Raw genomic sequence first — 22041 nt, 5'->3', positions numbered from 1 at the left:
CGGCATCCCTCCTCCTGCCACAGCCTCGTCTGCGTTTTGTAGCGCAGGGGCTCTGCCGGACCGGCGAACTCTCTTCCCCTTCCCCAGGGCGACCCGGGCGCTGACTGAATCACCTCACGCCCGCTCCCGCCTCGCCGCCGCCGCCGCACGCGGCCGGCAGGCAGGCGCGCGCAGCCGCAGGCAGCTGCCGGGACCCTCGCGCCCCTCCCCTCCCCGCAGCGGAGCGAGCGAACGGGCGGGTGGGCAGCCCGCCCGCGCTTGCTCCCTCGCGCCCGCGGCGGCTGCTCGGATTGGCTGCGGGCGGCCCGGCCCGCCCGCCGCCGCCGCGGGTGAAAGGGCGGCCGGGCAGCGGCGGCCGCGGCGTTAAGACATGGCGGCGTTGGCGTTACGCTGGGGGGCCGCGGGCGGCCGTCGGGGACTCCGGGCGCTGCTGAGGGTGAGAGCCGCGTTGCTTGGCGGACAGACAGACCGACCGACCGGGGTGGGGGGGAGTGGGGGCTGGGAGCGCGGTTTCCTCCCTCGTCGCCGTTCCCCGGGCGGTGCTCGTCGCTGAGCTGTGGGGCCGCTCGCCGGGGCGGTTGAGGCGGCCCCTGTGTAGAGGGCCGGGGCGGGTCTCCCTCCCCTGTGAGGGGCTGCGGATGGGGCCCGCCGGGCGGGTGCTGTCCCCACATGCGTGGGTGGGCGGTGGTCTGCGGGTGCTGGCTGGAAAGGGGGTTGGTTGTCGTGACACCGTGAAAGAAACCCAGCCTGGGTCCTGGGTTCGGCTGTTGCGGGCTGGCAGCATCCGAGAGCCTGTTCCTCAGTGTATCCCACCCGTGTGGTGCTAGGAATGTTGTTTTTTTTTTTTTTTTTTTTACCCCTCATTTTAACTGGATTTTCTGCTGCCGGAGAGGGTTATGTGCTACTTCCTGTTTATTCCTGCCCTCTCCCTCTGTTAAACAGGAGCTTATCAAAACTCGGGGGGTAGAGTGTAGTTTTATACTATTTTCAGTAGTAAAATCTTAGCTCATAGAAAAAGGCTACGGCTTTGTGAAATTGTCGTCTCTTTCCTTCCTCCCTCTTTACCCCACATACTTACGGGTCTTTCAGCTGTCACTTTAAAGCTTTACTGTGGTTTTTCATTCTTCTTACTTTTGATGAAAATACATTGAACTCATTGCAGGACTATACTAATGGTTTTGGTGAAGACTTAAATTTCTAGGAAGCCTTATTCCTTAGACTGTGGAGGAGCTTCACTGAGGTGGCTGCTATGTTTTCTTCTCTATTAATTCTACAGATTGTGTTAAAAGAAAGAGGAGATTAGGATAAGAACAAGCAGCTTTAGCGTGTGGTTTTGTACAACAGTTGAATGACACTACAACTAGTTTGTGTATGGGAAAAGTGGTGCAAAATACCTGTAATTGCATACAGTGGGAAGAATATATCATTTTTTTGTTTCCCGAAAAGGAAAATGACTGTGGAGGTCTGCAAGTTCCAGTGGAGAAGAGAGGAGTGACCTGCAGAAAATGTTTGCTCTCTGTACCCCTGAGGGTGTGGGATAGGTTCCTCTCTAGAAATGTAACCCCATAACAGTACTGTAAAGAACTCCTCGCATGTCTCTAGGAATCATATAAAAAAGGTGGTTTATGTGGGCAGGGCATTTTGAGAAGGGATTAAAGGGGAGGAAAGGATATGCTCTACCCAAGTATTTTTCCTTAGGAAATATGTGTAGCAAACCTGTTTTGCCATTAAGGTGTACATGAGAGAAGCTTCTTGAAAAGGAAAGAAAAAGAAGTTTGGAGGCAATGATTTGCAATTAGCAGAGGGCTCGTGCTGTTTGAAGACTTTACTTTTGGTAGCCATACACACGTGTATGTGTATATAAATGTGGAAGACTTCTGCTCTTCCCACTAAAGTCCAAAGACTTTAATGTCAGTCAGTTCTTTGGAGCCTCCCTGTGAAAGGCCTACTTTGTCTCCTTCATTCTAGCACCTCAAGGGCATGATCTGACTGCCTCGGTGTAGACAGTATAGAAAAGTTACATTAGCGACACCTTTGCAAAACAAAATATTTTTATAGCTACCTAATAGCACTTGTGACTTAATGTAACTGAAGTGATTTCTAGCCCTTAATATCTGTGTATGAAAATCACCTCCAGGACATCAGTATATTGGAAAGCATTTAATAAGACAAATTTGCATGGGAATCACTTTCATAGATTCTTTTATGTTTTGCTAACATAGGCGAATAATATAATTGATGTATTCAAACTTTAATGTGCTTGGAGCGCTTACATCTTTTGTAAGGGCTAGTAGCTATTGAGTTGTCCTTAACTTCTTTTGCCCTTCTCGTGTGGGAATAAGTAAAGGACCCGAGAGACGGTACAAAACCACTGAGCTGGGAATTCAACTAATTGCTGTGTTTCTAATCTAATGCTTAGCACTCCTGTTTAGTTTTTATGCAGAACTGGTGCTGTTTAGAATATAACCAAAATTTCTTATTGAGTGCTTTCCACTTCTGGAGTTGGGAGAAAATCTGATGTTGAAAGAAGGCTGTAGTTACAGAATGAGGATGAGAGTTGGCTTGTGATCTTTCAGTCTTGAAACTCTTTGGAGAGAGCTGTCAGACTGTTTAAAATAATGTAGAAGAAAGTGATAAATACATCATGTACAATACATCAAGTGATATACATCATGAAATCGAGAGTGAAGTGGTGATATGGATTTTATCAGGGTAGATCAGTTTTCTAACCATTGAACTAAGTGTATGGAAAATTTCTCTGCCATCTGTGCCCTCATAAGTTGTTACCTATGCAGCCACCTTTTTTAAGTCATGGAAGTTATCTGTACAGCAGGAGCTCCTTGCTCTCTTCTGTGACATTATTTTTAGCATGCGGTTATTCCAGGGAAACGTTTTTCCCCTTGGTTATGAGCACAGAAGCATTAGCCTGACGGGATAGCGAGATTGGTATCATCTGTCATTAGGGAAGGGAGTTAAAATGGTCGCCAATCTAGGGAGATGAATGTAGCCCTAAACTTTTGGAGTTCAGTGATTGTTTCTAGTATGTAAATTACAGATTTTAGTACAAACAAGTACTCTCGAAGCATAGCACAGGTAGAGATTTCTGTTTTTCTCCTTGCTCCCAGGAGCAGCTGTTTGGATTCTGCAGGCAAAGCATGCTGTGCCATCTACTGTGGGCAAATCTTAGTTCTGGAAGAAAAAGTTAAGAGTTCATTAAAGTTTAGATTGAGTAAAAAAATCTCAGTCTTGTTCTGAAATGCTCTCTGTGTGTTTTAATTTTCTTGTTATTTTCTTTGTCCCAAACTTGCGTTGGTGGTTCCTGCACGATTGTTACAGTGCTGGGATCTATTTCACAGGTGCTAGCCTTGCTGGAGCTGTTTAAGCTGCTGCCATGAGAAGCTGTTCCAGCTTTCTGGAGCTGCTAGGTCTTCATCACAGGCTGTTCCTTGTGAGCTCCTGTCTCCCTCCAACTTGTGCTGGCACTGCTGCTTGAATATCTAAGTGGATATGCTGGACTGAAATCTGGCTGAGAACACATTTTTCCCAGTCCTTGTGAGTATCTTCTCAGCTGGATGTATTCCCTAGTCTGGTTCACTATGTGACTATACAAACTTTTGGGATCCATACAAAGGAGAAGGTACTTGGGAGTAGGAATGATTTAGTTTTAAAAAAACAGCCTTAGGTGGAAGAGTGTTTCCTTGCTTGTAGTTTGTGTGCTGTGTTGGCAAATATGAAAAATGGGTTTTCTCTTCTTCCTCGTAGAATTACCAGTGGTTCTTAAACCTGGTAAGAGTGAAAGAACTGTTATGTATAGCACAGTGTACCTTACAAAACCTTGTACTACATCTTGTTTACAGTTGGCTTCAGGAGGATCTGCTTACAGTTATAAGTGCTTGGCTGTTCAGCACTCTCAGAGAGGGAGTAAAGAGAAAGGGCAAGGGCTTCATTAGACAAAAAAAACCCCAGAAGTGCTACGTTTGCTTTCATGTTTAAAAGATTTATACAATTTTTTATTAATAAGCTACATTTTCAGCCTTGTAGATTAAGTCTTGCAGACACCTGAAGGTTTCCTGTATGCTTTATATATACTCTATCAGTAGAGGCCTATAAACAGGGGATTAACATGTCAAGTGAGTTGAAATAAGAAAAGATTTCAAAACCGTTTCTGTGTAATCAAAATGTGGAAAAAATTACGTTTTCTTCGTGTTTATAAGTGCTCGGGAATACTTATGGCTAATGGGAAATACACTGCAAATATAAAGGGGCTATTCTCGCGGTGTCTTAAACTTGAATCCCTGAAAGTGTAGGGGCAAAAATCTTAGTAAGATTGCTAGCAGAAGACAGAAGGAAGAGGTAGAATTTATGACTAATGAAAATAAGTATGGTACTCTAGCTGTTACTATTGGGCATTGCTTGCTGTATTTTCTAGTAATGCTAAAATATACATTCCTTCCCATATTAGACTTCTTCAAGCAAATGTTGGTATATGATGCTTTTCCTGTCTGGAATCTGGAACTGTGCATCTCCATTGCAACATTGAGACCTTTTTCTGTCTGTAAAGCTCGGTATCAATGAGTAATTTACAAGATGACCAGTATGGTAGGGAAATCTATTTTCTCAATGAGGGACATATGAACCATTACAAACACACATGTAAGCCATCTATAAATAACAAGTTAATTTTCTGTTTTGCTGTTGTGTGCTGTGTCCTTAAACCACCTGAAGAGGTTTCCCAGGGCTGCATTGGGTCCCTGGGAGGCAGGTTCTCAGCTAGACCTCAAAGCATCAGTGTTATGGTGAGCATACAGTTCTACAAATTACTGGGTAGGTTGATGTATATGAAATTATTTTGTAACTGTTACAGCTATTCAGGTTTGAGCTCAGTTTGGCTATTGTCCAGTTAATAGATGAAGCAGGGTGCTTTTCCAAAATGTGGTACTAACACTATCTGTTTTTTGAGGATTTAGTGAGGTGGGAAACTCCAAGCCAAACTCAGAAGTCCAGAGTTGAGCTCTCATAAATGAATAGTCTGCGTTGTTAGGCTTTCAAGAGTCAAAAGCTTTATCAAATTGAAGTAACAAGTCGTGAAAAAAATAGGTTATACTTGATGACTCTGCTGCCCTCTCCTAGTTTTGCAAGATATAAAAAAGTCACTAGGTCAGGCTGAGCTCTCTGGGCTCTGTTCTGAGGAAATTTTTATGTGAGGTATAATACCTGGAGCATGTGTGGTTTGGCGGGGGGGCAGCCAATTAAGCATGTACCTTGAGAGTTAGATTGGCTTGGCTTGGTTGGTGTTTTGAGAGTTCTTTGGGGGTTTTGTTGTATCTTTTAATGAACCTACCTATAGCAGGAGCTTGGGAGCCTGGGGCAGGTGACACCTGAGTAGCTGTCGATTTGGAGATGGCAATTTAGTGGTGTTCCTTCGTGGCCCTAGCTGTGCATTATTTACAAAATGTCTTTTTATTTTTAACTACTTATTCAATTGCTTATAGTGGCTAGGAGCAGACCTCTAAAAAGACTTTTCTTGAAGTGGATTCTAGATTAAGCAAGCTCTTAAACCTTAGTGTATATTGGTAGAGATACATACAAAACCCCACAACTCCTTCTTTCCAAAACTGTGGGTTAGAGTTGGAATTTCACATCTGAGTTGAGCAATATGCTTGATTTGTTTTAGGAAATTACCCCACATGTATTCAATTCAGGGCTGAACCTGGTTCTCTAAGTGATTCTAGTGTGTGTGAGAGGAGGTAGTTAAGTTTTTAAACATAGATGCATGATTAGGTTAGGCTATTACAAAATTTTTATGTGAAATCTGTCCAATTCTGTAGTGTAAAAACAGAGCTGAGTGTGGTTTAATGCTTTTTCAGTTTTTTTAATTGCTTGGTAACTTTACTCTTTCTGTATAAAAAGTTTGAATAGGGCTTTTTTTCAAGACAGCACATGGCTAAGATTCCAAGCCTTAATGCTAACTAATTTTCCCATCATAGCCTTTCCTTCCAGTCTCCATCTGTGGCATAACTCTTCTGGCTTCTCATATGTGTTCAAAACTAGCTTTGTATAAAAGGTGTTTACAAGAAAATTCAGAAGCTTTTCCTCCCTTGCCCCCTCCCCCTCTAGCTAACTGCAAGTTTTTAGATTAGCCCCACTGACCCTTAACAAGCACTTTCTTCAATGAATAATACTAACTTGGTGGAGGTGTGTGGTTTGGGGTTTTTTTGGTTTTTTTTGTTTGTTTGTTTTTTTTTTTGGGGGGGGGGGGGTGGGTCCTGTATGACCTTCTTTGGACTATTTGTGGTCTCACAAGTACTTCTGTCAATAGTGTTTGACAGGAGAGGAACTCTATCTGCTTAACTACGTGTACTCTGGAGCAGGAGAGTGTACTCTGCTGCTTCTGCTATAGCTATGCTTGCTCTTCCCTCTGACAGGATCTAAATTGCAGTATAGTCACTGAAGGTGTAACTGTGCTGCCATAAACTTGGGATAATAACCAGCTGGTAGATATGGTTGCAGCTGGCGGAATTCTGTCCTTAACTGTATCTTCCCTCTTTAATGCCTGAAACAGCTTGTAGTGTCACATTCTCAGTAAAGCAACCTCTGGTGGTTTTGATTCTAGCACATCAAATGATTTGCCTTTCAGGTTGTTAGTCTGGATTTTATTTTTGGAGAGTGAAGAGAAAAAATTAAAGCAGCAAAAAACCCTACCAAAACAAACACCAGAATGGGAGAGAACCCAGCATGTGAAACAGGGTGGGACAATTGCTTTCCACTGACTTTTTAGTTCCAGAATAATTAAGAATATCTGAATTGTTCCAGAATAATTAAGTTGATCTGGATTACCTAGGACAGTGTATGCTATGTCTGCCTCTAGTGATTGGTATCTAAATCTTCTGTGAAGCTGTAGCAGCTTTCTAGTCATGAAGCTTGGTCTGAGCTGACTTGAGGTAGCGTGCTCTAAGGCTTCCTTTAGTTCTGTATCACAGGACTTGTGTTGAAATATATTGGTTTTCCTTTATAACATTATAACGTCAGCTGCATTACAAATGTGATGCCCTTCTCAGTCCTGGGGTGGTTTCTGCTTTCTGTGATACATGAAAAGTATCTAGATCAGGCTAGAGGGCTGCGTAGGGAGTGTTCTCATTCCAATTACTGCTAGCCACTGGTACTTCAGAACGAATATGAGCTTACAGTAAACTTAAGATAATTGAAAAATCGATGAAGTTTTATGTTCACTGCTGTTGTGGAAGGGGCAGCTGAATTCTCTGGCGCTCTCTCAATATTCTTTATATGAACATATACTTCCTTAATTTTTGGTCTCCTTTCTAGTGTAGTGTAGTCAGTCTTCATTTTTTTTTTTTTTTTTTTAAAGTCTTCTCACAGGAGAGCCTTTACTTTCTACTACTTAGATTTCTGCAACTTCTGAAAATGATTCTTTCAGACAGAATTGACAGGTTCCGAGTTCTGGCAGTTGCCAGTCACTGCTGTTAAGTGCTTCCTACTAGGCAATATTCAGTATTAGGGCTTTTTACAGTCTTTTTTATTCCAACTGGGTGAGCAGGTGTAGTTGTCCCAGAGCTGTCTGTATTGATGCAGCTTTGGTGTGGGGTCATTTATCTGTCTGATTGTTTTTGTTTATGGTTAACTGTAGCTGCCATTATGCTGTGAATTGACTTGCTTGAGAAGTACCTGTCTGAATCTCCTCCTTAATACACCTGCAAATCTGTTGTATCATATATCGCGTTCTCTTTGAAATAGCACGTGTACGCTGCTTTTTCCTGACATGTCATGCAAAATTGTTAAACTATAGGAGCTGTCTTTGTAGAAGTTGGTTCAGAGCAGAAGTCTCAGAGAAAAGGAGAAAAAGGCCTCTTTTCCTCAGACCACCATCAGGGGTTGTGGTAGGGAAGACTGGGAGCTGAACTAGCATCTAAAGTCTGTTTTACTTTTGCTCTCCATACTGGTCCAGTCCATTACCTGCCTTATTCCCAGCAGCTCCCTAGCAGTGAAGACCTCTTCCTGTACACAGCACACGTGGATGCGTACTCTTTTGAGAACTTTGTAGGTATTTCTTGGAACAAGAAGGAAGGAAGGTGGTATAGTGGCGAGCTTATTAAAAATCATTTATACCTAAGCTAATGACTTCATATCTAGAGCTTCCGAATTGTTTTTGGTTACTGTTTGTTGGGTGTGTGCTTGCGGGAGGGCAGATCTTTATAAGCTTTTGTCCAGTTGCTGAGAGAATGGAAGGATATAGAAGAGTTTCCTCAAGATGTTAGTATGTGAACTGTTTTTATCTTACTGGAATACTGCAGCAGGAGAAAAACGTTTAACTCCCTCTTTCTTCTGTAGTGTGAAATACTGTGTTCAAGATGGTGCCTTATAACTTCACATAAACTGTATTCGTCTGTGTATGATCCAAATGAAAAGGTAAGTAGTATGGTGCATGTTTTCTCTTTAACATTTTACTGTACCACTGACATTTGTCTGTTAAAGCTATCCTGTCCCCTGTGCTGCTACTAACAGTGGTAGTTCTCCTAGTATAACCAGTGTACAGTCACTAGTTTAATAGCATGTTTTTCTTCCTTTTTTTAAACCAAAAAGGAAGTTGCTTTTACAGTATACTTGTCAAGATTGGATGCTACTTCAGGTGCATACCTCAGAAGGTTGGATAAGTGATTGTGAGCTTGGGAAAGTTACATACTGGCCTGAACATGTTACAATTATGAAACAAGTATTAGTATTCTGCATGGGGGAGTATAGGCCTGTTAAAACATGTGGGAGGTAGACTAACCAAAAGCTTTTCATAGAAACAAAAGCATGCAAAAGTGGCAGCATGATTGTTAAATGATCTGACACAGGGGTGAGAACTTTAGAGCTTGGATAAAGGTGGCCCTTTAGGGCCTGCAGAGAATAGTAAATCCTCATCTTGGGACTTGTGCAGCCATCTCAATTTACAGTTACAAGCCAAGAAAAACTTTTCTTGTGTGAGATTGTCTTGGCATGGCCTCTGAAGTAACACACTTGGAAAAATAATGTGGCTGAAGGTATACTAGTATTGAAGGGCAAGAATGCTGACAACTCGGGACTGGTAGGCTTGCCCTTATATACCAGTATAGAAGGAATTAACCAGGAGTGAAACAGTATTAGAAAATGGGGGAAACCTGTATGTACCTAGAACTGTGGCTTAAAAAGAAGTCTTCTGAAGAAATCTGTATTCTTAAGGTCCTTGCTTAATCAAGTTTGCCTTCCTTTTCTAAAGGTATAGTTATGTTTAGACAATGTAATTGAGTATTTGGTTTCTCTTAACTAGGAGCTATGTCATTCCAACTGGTGGCTACTACAGATAGTTTAACCTCTTTTCTGCTTTTCCCATTCACTGCCCCTTTCACTGTCTTTGTAATGACAAAAGTTTCATATGAGACCTTTTGGAGCTAATTAGTGGAAATGACATAAAAAAGAAATGCTGCATGTTACTTCAAAGCAGCATGTGATTTTTTTTTTTTTAAATTTTTTTTTTTAACATGCTGGACTTGAGACTTGCCTTTAACAGCAGGAGCGAGAGTCCAGTCTCTTCCTGTTAGTGTCTTTATTGCAGAATTAGAAAATAAAAGTGCATGTCAAATATTCTTAACATCTTGATACTGAGAGTCTTGTCTTGCACAGTGACCATACTTGATTAATGAAACAACTCTTATATACCAAGAACTAAGTTGATGAAGTATTTGAATTATTAAACTTTTCAATGCCAAGTATTTGGGAGCTTTTTTAAATTCCCCCTCAAGTTTGTATGCCTAAAAACTTCAAGTACCTAGAATGCTGAAATTTAGATTCAGGAACCGATTTTTGTGAGCATGTTGGAAACTTTTCAGTTTTTTCACTGGGTTTTAGACCAGGTGCCCAGCTAAAAAAACCTCTCCAAACAAATTGCTAGCTCCTGTGGTGTTCTTACAGTATTTGTCCCTCTGATAATTGAGCTTGCTTAAGGATGTTTAAGATCACTCTTTTTGAGTGGGGGATGTGTGTGCCTGTGTACGAGACAGCGGTACACTTTCCTCAGCAGATTTGGCTGAATTTACCATATAAGCTTTTTGCAGCTCTTACATGGAAGGTTTTATCGCTTAATTTCTGTAGATTGTTATCGTGTAGTATTTTTAAACTGGTCATGTGATGCCAGCTCAGTCCTGACTTTGAAGAAGTAAATTTGGTCAAGGGCACCTTGAGTATGTCTGTTTGGAGTAGGGGAGCAAACAATACATACCCTAGTCTGTCAATAACAGTTCTTGTTGGGGTTTTGCAGTGTTCCTTCCTCACTTCTTACACCTGCCTTCCCCTCCCCAGATTAACTAATGACTGTGGGGATAACAGTTTTACTGTTGCAGTGGCAATATTTCTTCTCCCCTCAGTCCATATAAAAAACAGTTGTTTGATGTACGGGAGGGAGAATAGCTATCAAAAGTCTTGCGGAATAGTTTGATAAACCTGATCTGGTGTGACTGCAGGCTGCCCCTGAAGGGGAGAGTCCTGCTGGTTCCCTAACCTGTTTTTTGATTTGGAGCATGAGAGGCAGAGTAGGACTGTTCGATTAGTGTGTTGAACTGATGTGTCCTGAAGCTGCATCCCTGCTAGGTCTGATGCATGGAAAGCAGTGGGAGTCAGCGTGTAAGGCAGGATTGTCCCTTTCAGTGGCAGTCTGTATTTACAACCAAGCAGGTGCAGTATCAAAGTGCACCTGTGTATTTAGTAGCAAGGCCAGTGACAGCAATAACCCTTACTCCCAGCAATGAGATTTTTATGCTGAGCAACTCTGCTCCTCCACCACTCTTTCTTAATGGGAAATTTTTGTCTAGGGTGTAAGGCTTTATTGACTTTTGACAGCTTGTTATCCCCTTCTTACAGGCATGATAGAGTATTGAAGGTATACTTACAGCATCAAGTTCACTCTAGTGTGAAAAGTGACAGTGAATTTCAGGGGTGTACTAGATTTGATTTGCTGTTGTGTTGCGTTTTGGTTGCTACTTTGTATTGAATGTGTAGCAGTGTTGTGGTGGCAGTGCAGGATTTTGCCAGGTTCCTTGGGTGAGGCTCAGCTGCAAGGAGGAGCAAGACTAGTACAATTCCAAGCATGCCTGTACAGGGCAGAAGTGTTGGTCTTTTACCTTCCGTGCCCTAGTCAGGGAGGAACCTCTCCTCCTTATGATTGGAATGTCTTTTAAAGATGTCCCAAAACAGATGAGTCTTTTATTCCAGGTTGTCTGTGCTGGTTAGAGGCATTGACCACTGTACCTGCCAGCACGTCTCTTCCCTGGACTTGGCTGGCTCTTAGAGCTTCCGTAGAGTTCTAGTTTCTGCACAGTGAGTGGTAAGGAGAGCCAGGGAATGCTGGTGTGAATAGTCAACACCTTTTTCTTCTGAACTTTTCTGAACCTGTGCCTATGCTAGGTAGATCTAGTATAGCATGCATACTGTTTATGCTATATCATCATTGTTAAATCAGCAGAACCCTTTTGAAAGTAGGTGATCTCGGACTTAGAAGCTCATGGATAAGCTAGGGTTTTAGTGGAAGTGGAGGAGAAAAGAATGCTTATTTCTGAAGGGAGAAAAACTTGTGTTTTGTTCATCTCTCAAGATTCTTATTGTTCTTTTCCCTTCAGACTTTTGAAAAACTCCTTATTGCGAACAGAGGGGAGATTGCATGCCGAGTAAGTATGTAATCTTTTAAGTTTTTTGTAGTTAAACTGTTGGTATTTTAAATATTGATAATTGTCACTTCTTATATGGTAGGTCATCAAAACATGTAAGAAGATGGGGATTAAAACAGTTGCCATACACAGTGATGTTGATGCCAATGCTGTAAGTACTACTTGAATTCAAATGATAGATGGGATTATTAGTAACTCAACAAGACTTGCAGCTGTTATGTGGGCTTGTTGATTACCATGTTGGCAATTGCATGTTGGCAATTCTGAAGTATCTTTGTATATGTCCTTTTTCTCCATGTGCTTGAAAGGGGGGAGATGACAAGGGCGAGGAGGATTGGACAAGTATTTAGCATGTTTTTTTGTGTGAAATCTTCTGTGTTTTGCACATGTAAATGTTACCTTGCTTTTTCCCTGGGTTAAGCTAGGCAGTAACACCTGGTAGATACGTGCAGCAAGTGTAAGAGTGGCAGAGGAACCTAAATTTTGTTTTGCTAATGTACACAAAAAAGGCAATGAAAAGTGGATCTTAGGAGATGGTATAGAACTTGGTATAAATTGTTCCTGTGCCTGCTAAATCCAAGTAATTGCTTCCCACTTCATAGAGGAATGGCCTCTTCTACCAGGTGTGCTGAATGGGCCTGCCAGAGCTGTTCCATTTGGTGAGGATATTGAGGTGCCTTGAATATTCAGCAGCATGGCAAGAAGGTGGTAAAATGGCTATCTAGACAAGCAAGGTACTTGTCTATCTACTTGCCCATTTTCAGGTCTTGTAGTCTTTTGTCTACTTTATTTTAGAAATATTTTAAGTGACTTGTAGCAAGAATAGGAAGGTAATTTCCTCTGTGATAACAAGTGTAGTCATACTTGCATATCCTTGTTGACTAGAGAGAACATCATATTATTCCTTGCCTGCAAGAACTGGTACAGCAGAAAGGAATGGGAGTGCCTCTGTGTCCTAGTATAGTTTGTTGAAATCTGGAAGGGAGTTAAAACCCTGTGTTATGATTTAATAGAAGAGGTCCCTCAGACAAGCTATCAGGAAAAAAATAAATCTGTATTTTATGCAGGACAGGACTTGTGAATATAGGTGGCGGGTTGCTCAACACTGAAAAACTGAAGCATGGTTGATGGAATCTGTGAAAGTAATTAGAACTTAGGTGTTTTCAGAGTTAAGTGAAAGGTGAGAACTGGTGGGAGTTTTGGATTTTGACAGTGCTTTTGTCTTGAGTCCTTTTGTGGTTCTATTCCTACGTGACCAGCTCAGTTCATATAAATAGGCTGTAGGTAGAGCAAGGGACTGAAACTGGATTTTCTGAGGCAGGACAAATGCCCTACTACTTGACTTCTTTGCCAAGTACTCTTCATTCACCTCAGAATTATAGTTGGTCTGAATTTTAACTGGTAGCCATAACTGGGAGACTATAGTAGCTTGTGGGTGCTCAATGGACTGTGAAATGAATTCTTAATGGATAGGTGTCAGACTTCATGATAAATCCTAATTCTTTTGGAAGCCAAAGGTTAAGTGGATATGAATACAAACTACTCTGTATGATCTATAATCCCTCTAGTAAAACTGAAACATGCTGATGGGTACTTGTATTCCATCTTATGCATATAGTAACTGCTGTTAGGATAAATGGATTCAATGTTTAGCAGCATTGCATAGTCTTGTTCACTGGAGTGAATTCATTCTGAAAATAGGTTAAAAAAACCCCCAAACTACTTCTTTCACTAGTCTGCAACAGACTTGAGAAAATGAGTTGGTCTTCTCTCCAGTGTCTCTGGATGGCTTTGGTTATTGTGTGGTCTCTGCTATGAGCTGGAGACTATGAAAAAATCTGATAGTAGTAAGTAAAAACCAAGATTGAAGAACATAATGAGGGAATAAGAATGACAGGAAAAAGTACAACTCATGACCTTAGGGAAGAGAGTGCAAATAGCGCATTACAAAGAGGAAATTGAAAATATGTCTATTCTGCTTCAGTCTGCAGTGCTGTCTTAGCTTTAAAATATGAATAGGGTCTTTAATTTGTAACAGTTCATAAGAGAAAGGAAATACAAGCTGCTATCTCAGAAATGCACTGATATAACAGTTCATAAAGATAACATTAGGTGTGCTGAATGAGACACCGACAGTTTGAGTTCGTGGACTAGAGAGAAAGCTCTAACAAATGCTTTAAGGGTGAAATAGTGTCTGCTTAGCTCCTTGGATCCTTGCTTAAAGACCAATCAAACCTATCTGTACAAGGTTAAGCATTAGCTGTGTGCACTGAAGAAGCTCCAAGTATTTGAAGGAAAATGAAAGGCTACTCGAAACACTGTTCTCTGTGCTTAAAAATAGGGTAGTGGTATTAAGTCTAAGCTAGTTTTTTGGTCTAGTTATACATATGTTGCTTTTGTCTACCATACATCCTTTAATCACTACCTTGGGTGCTTGCACTGGGAAACAGTTTAATGTCATCTGTCATTTAACGACTTGGTTACCTCCAGTTATTCATTGTTCGTGGGAACAACCTGGCCATTGCAGGGGTGCATGTGACTGTCAGTTTGGACGATCTGGATAGATGAGTCCAGGGGCCAAATTCTTTGACTGTGTTACTTACCATAAAATAACAAACCATGTTTTCCCTGTGGTGTTCGTTTTTGTTCAGGTTCCATCAACAGTGACCTTCTTGGTTATACTAGTGGTAGCAAAATCTCAAACACTCTGAAATCAAACTTAGGAGCTGATGCAACCTGCCAAAGGAACCTCTGTCCTCAACGTGGCTAGGAGAAACCTGTTTGCTCAGTGGTGGGATGCTGTAAAAGAGTTGTGAATATCCTTTTTATTTTGTGCTTGACAGGATTAAGCAAGACATTCCTCACTCCTTTAAGGCTTGTATCACAAAGGCAATGAATATCATAGGTAGCTACCCTGAGGATGATAGCTGTTGAACCAAAGGTAGGAATAAATGTAGATGTATGTGGTTGAACTAGTTTCTCAACCCAAAGCTGTTTGTCTTTACTATAAATAGTGGGACCTGGTTTTAACTGACTGGAGTAGGTAGGGATGGCTTACAAAAATATTTTTGATTGAAGTGTTTAGGAATAACATTAATTGCAGTAGGTAAATTTTCTGTTTAGAACTTAGAGTAACCTTTGAGATGTAGTAATAGCCCCTTACTACATTCCCTGTGTAGCTACTTGCTGAAATATGGGTAGTCTGATACTCTTGATACTAATTCATTTTTACAAATAACTTTAAAAGGAGGCCAAACCGGACAGTCTGTTACATCTCTCTAGCTTTCCTTTCTGTCCTGCTGGTTGAAAACAGAACTGAAATTGCACTGAAGCAGGGTTCTTTGAGTGTGCTTGCAAACTGTTTAAGGGGGGGGAAAAATTTACAAGGTATCTAGCAATTCGGGCTCTTCAGTGATAGCTTCTAGTTTATTCCCCATCCGGTGTCATATGCATAAATGACTCAAGCAGGCATTTTTACCGGTGTTTGGATGGGAATGGTATACATAGTCTTAAAATCATTGTTCTTTGAATAAAGATACTCTAAGATTCATTAGTGAATAATCTTATCCTAGAACTTTATTTTAGAAATTTTTTTTTTTGTTGAATATTCAACTTTTCTTTCATTTTTTTTTTTTTAAATATTAAAATTCTCTGAAATCCTTGTTGAGTTTATAGTGCTGAATGGAGGTGCTGGGAATAGCTGAAATACATATAGACTTTCAATGAAACTACTTCTTGTTCTTCAGACTTAATTCCTATGGAACAATGGCAAATGTCTTGAGTATGCTGTAGAGCAATATTCATTTTGACATACTAATTTTACATATTAATGAGAAGTAACTAGACTATAACAGTACAAAGGAATTTTCATTTCAAGAAATTAAAACTTCACTAACTGTTATGAGCAGGAAGCAGCAGAAAGGACTGTTATAAATTATGAATGTGGCAAAAATTGAACAACCTACTGAGAGCCAAATTAAGCTTACCTGAGGAAGGAAAATACAAAGAACAAAAATACTGTTTTGTGCACTTAATTAAAAAAATTGCCAAAGATCTGAAGGATTTCTATAGGTTAAAATTGTTAAGGCGATAGGGAGGGAATGTTAACAAAGCTTAAAAGGAGGTGGGTGATTTCATAGACTTTTGGGTGCTTGTGTACTAATGCAGAGTTACAGGTAGCTGGAAATGGTATTAAATGGGATTGGATTACATTTAGAGGTGGGAGGGGGTGTGAATTGGGGGAAAAAAGATTATGTCCAAAGTTATTTATGCAGCAGAAGAGAAGTTGCTGCTTTAACAACTGTCCTGAAATAAAATCATTGTGGTGGTTGGGGAAAACAGCCTGACAAAATGGCTTCTGAAACCCCCATAGAGCATACAGTTGCTCATGTGGTACTGATTATGTTGAGAAAAGTAGGTCATAATGGATGCTTTTTAGGGTCTTGAAAATCCTGGCTAATACTCTTCGTTACATCTGTTATTTTGGGGAAAGCAAAGGGAAGAAATTGTATACTGTTCAAAAAGCTGATTTTTTTTGTTTTGTTTTAAAGCTTCAGAGTTCAGCTTGCAAGACACTAATTCTTTACACTTGGATAGGTCAAAGTGGGGAAGGACCAATAGAATTTGGAAAATTTTTTAATTAAAACATCTGGTGGAATTATTTTTGGGATGAGAAAACAAGCAAAGAAGTTTCGGGAGAACAAGAGTAATCGTATGTACTTTTTCCCCCTGAACTGATTGGAATAGAGGGTTAAGATGAAAGAGCCTCCTCAACCATAAATGTAACACTGATGGTGCAAACATTGTCAAGGAAAGCTAGAGAACTATTGTAATGCCTAATGTAATCAGCTAAAAGTATGATAAATGAAGAACAAGCTTTCACTAATTGGATCTGAACAAAAGAAGGTATAGCATAAAGCAGTGAATGAGATATAATTTTATTTGGCATTTTTTAACACAGCAGGGATTCTATAGCCATACGAAGCAATGAACTATAAATGACTGAAAAAATCCCATGGGAAAGTAATGTAAACTACTAAAACTTTACAGAGTAGTGGACAGTTAGTTATACTTCTTTAAGATAGTTTTTTTTTCTCAGTCACTTAAGACTTCAGGTGCTATTGTATTAAATTGCCTTAAGCATAGAGATCTCCAAATGTTTTTAGCTTTTGCAAATCATCTTGTTCTACTAGATAATACACAACCCAAAATGATGCAAATGCTTTTATTGATGTAAAAATAATTGCACAGAATTCAGCTGTTCTCCAGAAACTGTAGTCTTCAGAGTGAAGGAAAATGGAAAAAAATCAAATGACCTAGAAATGGAAGATCTATATTCCTTTCCTATTTTATTTATTTTTTTTTTAAGCTTGGAGTCTGAGGCAGTATTTCAAAAGGAAGTTGGGGAAAATGTGGTTTAGGAACTGCAAAGCTGATTAAGATTGTAAGCTTCTACACCAAGTCTGTATTGAGCTGAATGAATTTGGGTGAACCAAGTTGAGCTTTTGACTGAAACAAAAACTTTGAATTTTGCTGAAGACTTTCCTATAGTTTAATGGGCTGCTGTCAGGTTGTTTTGTTCTTAAGAAATCTAGTTGGCAAAAATAAATATTGTGGGGGAATTTGGCATTTAAGTTTTAATCTGAAAAATTTAACTAGATTGAAAAATGGAATTTTATCCAAAACTGAGTTTTATTTACTTGTAACTAACTTAGAGTCTTAAACTTTGTCCAAACTCTCATTTACTAATTTTTTTTCCCGTTTACTTCTTTAAAATATCCAATATGCAAAGCTTTCTTCCATCATCTGCTACAAAACTAGAAATTCAGTCATTTTGACAGCTTATTGTCTCCCAATGGCACTTCAGGGGTTTGTGCTCAGATGACCTGAGGAGAGATCTGTTCACATATCTATAGGTACTCTAATATTAGGAAATGGTAGTATTTTAATGCCTTGTTTAAACACATGATTCCTAGACTGCTGTCTAGAGTGTATAGAATGGCCTCTGCCTCCATGTACTGTCTGGAGAAATTCCCTCTTCATAAATGGTGTTGTTTCCAAGGTGTGCAGAATATGAACGTATCAGATTGTGGCAAGGAAACATTACATTCAAGTTTGCAGTTGGTGTTCTGCTCTTCCTTCAATGCATTTACCTTTTGGTTCAAAGCCAAGACAGCACGTTGCTTATTTCTTCGCAAGAGATGGTGGAAGTGATGTTACGATCCTGTCCCCTTGCCTTATCTAGTGAACTAGTAGCATAAGAGATGTCAGTGGTGGTCATCCTGCGAAGACTCAAATACCTCTGTAGAAGGAGTGTGCTTTTGTTCAAAATTGTATCTTGCCTGCCAAGTGTAGTCTGCTTTTTCTTTTTAAAACTGTATCATTGCTTCTAAGCTGAGTGGATTGGTGAAGGGTGCTGTTGATGAGGAAATAATCAATTTCTCATTGACTGTGAGGAGCAATGAAAGCTTGATCTGCAATTTTAAAATTTGGGGGCTCATCAGAGCTCTAGAGTCCTAAAGTTTCAGCCTGTTCTTCAAAGACTGGCTGTGCATTTTATTCAGTGATAGGATGATGTGAAATACATATATGACCTTTGGAACAGGTCTGACTCCTTTTGTGTAGTTTGATGGCTAAGCTGAAATGTGGCTTGTGTTGGACTCTGATTGAAACTGTAACTCTGAGTAGGAGAGGAAGGGTGTAGAGTAGAAGGCTTTAAGCATCATGCTGCAGTCCTTTTGGGGACGCTTCCTTGGAGGTGGGAAGTATGTGTTAGAAATTTTGACCTTTGTGGGGAGGGTTATTTAACTACCAAGCTGATTTATTTGAAGGATCAATGCATGGATTAAAATTAATTTCTTGGCATAAAGCTCATTTGGGAGAAGTGGTGGTTGTCAGAAGTTGTACGGAATCATCCTTGGGGCAGGAAAATGTGGAAGCCCAGTCAGAGAAGTTAGTTGCAACTTAAATGTGCAGGTGCTCAGCCCTGTGGAGAGTGAAACAGTGGTTCTGTGGGTGCTGATGACTGCCTACATCAGTAGGTAGAATAACAGGAGTGGATCTGTAGAGTGAAATGGTTCATGCTGAAGACATGGTGTCCTTGCTGCCTGCCTTTTAGCATCTCTGTTTCCACTGTTTCCAGTCTGGTGCTGTGGACTCGGTGCCTGCTAGTGGTCGTTTGATGTGCTTGCTGGACTGCATCGTTTGGTTGAGTTTTGCCTGGAAGATATCCAGTTCATGTGCTTTGAGACAGCTGTGTGTTGGAGCCAAATGTGTTGTAAGTGGGGATGACTGAGAGATTAACATAAAAAATTGCACTCCTGGTTTGAACTTAAATGCTAATGTATGCTGAAGCCGCTCTAATTGCTTGTGCCCTTCTGGGTCTTTTCTTGCTCTGGCACTTTTCTGACCTTGTGCTGAGCTGTTTCAGTGCTCTGAACGCAGCAGACGCATTATTTGTCAAGTTAGTTAGCATTTTTTCTACTGACTTAGTACATTAAAATATTTCAGTGGAATGTCTAACAGTTGCTGGAGCCATGTATGGAAGCAAGATGAGTTGGGAGTAGGTCAGCGATCAGTTAAACTGACTTCTGTTGCCTTGCCAGCTCCAGGGCTCCGACACTGTACCCAGAGCTCTGAGGTTTGGAGAAATGTACAGGCACCTCGGCGATCAACCTTAAAGTCTAGGTGACAGGCTGAGCAGGGCTGAAGTCACTGGGCTTCACTCGTTCTGAAGACTTGCCTGCCTCAGGCAGCAGGGGAGGAGCAGGCAGCTCCTTCTTTTGAAGCCACGAGAGTTTGCTGAGGACACCCCTTGAAATACTGTCGTTGGCAGCTCTGGATCAGTGGCTCCTGCTGCTGTAATGCTGGCTCAAACTTGTGCTTATTACAGTGAGTTGTCCCAAGAAACTGAGTGGGTGTACACCTATTGTAGTCCATTTTGCTTGTGTTAATCTCCAGTGGTGGTAGTGGAAAGTGCTGTATATAATAATTTTCATGCAATGAAACATTGTCAATGTGACCCAAAAAGATAGTTTTACCATCTTCCTCTGTAAAGGAGGTGCTGCAGTGGCATTGTTTCCTGCTGCCTCACCTCCTTGGACACAAGAATGGAAGGTCCTTGGACACCTTCTTTGCTTTCTGAGTGTCCTGTCTTTTTCCTGACTTTATCCTTCACCCAGCTTCTCAGCAGTAACTGTTTCATTGTGCAGATTCACATCTCTTACTCTGTGGTTTATATTGTCCCAGCTGTGCTATTATCAGCTGTGGTTGTGGACATTCAAGGATGATCTATTTTCAGGCAGTATTCATGAGCAATGCTGTTTGGTAATACCGTCTCATTTCTTGTCTGTGTGGGTGTAAGCACTGCTCAGCGGGCCCTGGGCTGCTTACTATTAACATGACTTCTAGACAGAGATGGAGCTGAGGCAGTTTTTGTGAAAAATGTTCAGAAGTAGTTGGGAAATGGCTTTTACAACTGATTTAAGACAGTGCTGCCTACTAAGAGTAGTTCTCTCCCCTTCTTACCTTCCTATCTTTTGTGTACCTGACACTTTTGTTGACACTACTGTGTGTGCAGCCTTTTGTTAAATGGTTCCAGGCTGCTTATCTCTGAACAGTGGAAAAAAATGAAAGAAACGTGGATCAGTAAGCTGATGTGACTCCCTGCGTAGGATAATGAATGCTAGAGCTAATGCCATCAGGACACATGGTTGGGGACCAGGAGAAAGGAGAGTACCTGATTAATCTTTTGAGAGGCAGTGTAGATTTCATGTCTTGAGTTAGTGTGAGCCTGTATTGCTGGTATTGGTTTCCTTCCCTGCTCCCTTTTCCCCATATCCCCCACTGGTGGGATATGTGATGGGACTATATGAAGAGCTGGATTGGAAAGTGGAGCCATCTTAAAAGATCCTTGGAAGGATGGTTGTATTTAAAACCAGGTACTTTCCTTGATTGTTAGCTGTATAGCTCAACAAACAGCTGCTGGGGTATTGTGAGGTCTGTGGTTCCATGGATGGGATCCTGGTGCTCTTTTTCTAGGGAGTAGTGTTAAACAAGGAATTGAATTACACATGAAGTGTCTGAAAGATGGAAAAGCTCAGGGTTGGAGACATGAAACAAAATGAAGTTATAGTAGGGAGAAGGAAAGAAATGCAGTTTGCAGGTTATAAGGTATAGGTATGGATGCATATGTCACTTTCATGGGTGTTGTGGTTTTAGGTTATACTCTTCCTTGTTCTTAAAAGGCATCTGTCTTTCAGTTGTTTAGTTTCAACAAGGTAGCACTAGAATTTAAAAAGGATGAGTTTGAGATACCCTTTTACTTATTACCACTGAATTGTCTGTAGGTAGCAACTAACATGCTTTGATAGTTAACACATGGTGATGGTTTTTTAATTAAAAAAAAACCAAAACAAACCCCAAACCAAGCCTTAGTTTGTCCTTCAAGCTTGTCTAGTTCAGGGATGAGGGAGCAATCAGGAGTAGAATCATCATTTAAAGGTCATCTCTGGATAACAAGTTCTTGCTGTGAAATGAGTGTGACACAATTTGTCATATTCAGTTTCTTAGAATGAATGAATGGACTCTTGAAAGTTGAATTTGGAGATTATAGGCCTGTGTTAAACTATTAACTGAGACACAAAAATATATTTAAATCTAAATTTTATGAAAAAACTCATTAATTTTTAAGCAATTGCTTCATATATAAATTACTTTTCACTTTCACTTTTTCTTGGAAACAAGATGTTCTAGATAACTAGACAGTAACTGCCATTTTTCCCCCAGTAGCAAACTTCCATATTTGTTTTCCTTGAATTAGCATGCCTGCATACATATGGATGTTGTCCTACTAGCCAGACTGATCATGTCTCACAATTAAAATTTTCCCTAAAGTGGAGTTTATTGCTATGAACACCTTGATTGAAACTCGGGTTTCTGTCATAGGTTGGCAAGTACTGTTGATTATGCATGAATAAGCAAGGACTGTGAAAAATGAGATTATGTAGGAGTTGATCTGAATTTATATTTCTTGTTAGTAATAGGCCTTAAAATATCAAGTGATAGATAAAACTTTTTCTATCCTGAAACTTTTTTCATGTCTTGGCCAACATGAGTGATATGACATACCTGATTTTTAGTTTAGTACTTGTCTCTTAGTGTCAGGCTAAAGCTTAATCTTTTAGGTCAGTATAGTCAGCCTTGAAGCCCGATTTTCCTGAAATAGGAAATGAATTGGATTTTATTGGAAATTAATATAGCAATTCTTCTAAATGATAATGTCAATAAAAATGTTTGAAATTGCTTCCAAAAACGAGTTTTTCCTGAAATGGCTTACAGCCCTGGC

The 22041-nt window shown here is 40.5% G+C and overlaps 1 protein-coding gene across 5 annotated transcripts in view; it reads left to right on the top strand.

The window, feature by feature from the left end:
* Positions 1–321: 321 nt before the first annotated feature.
* Positions 322–22041, top strand: part of PCCA (propionyl-CoA carboxylase subunit alpha) — a 299644-nt gene continuing 277924 nt past the window's right edge. For 3 of the 5 annotated variants that reach the window (XM_049816078.1, XM_049816076.1, XM_049816077.1), the window contains exons 1-4: positions 322–436; positions 8347–8424; positions 11649–11696; positions 11779–11847. In XM_049816078.1, coding sequence (XP_049672035.1) covers positions 371–436; positions 8347–8424; positions 11649–11696; positions 11779–11847 — 261 coding nt within the window. In that variant the 5' untranslated portion in view covers positions 322–370. The remainder of the gene's footprint in view (positions 437–8346; positions 8425–11648; positions 11697–11778; positions 11848–22041) is intronic. The other 2 variants (XM_049816080.1, XM_049816079.1) reach the window with 1 other exon arrangement.

Source organism: Accipiter gentilis, chromosome 13 (genome assembly GCF_929443795.1).
Source record: "Accipiter gentilis chromosome 13, bAccGen1.1, whole genome shotgun sequence".
Lineage (NCBI taxonomy): Eukaryota > Metazoa > Chordata > Aves > Accipitriformes > Accipitridae > Astur > Astur gentilis.
This window is presented reverse-complemented; position numbering and strand designations above follow the sequence as displayed.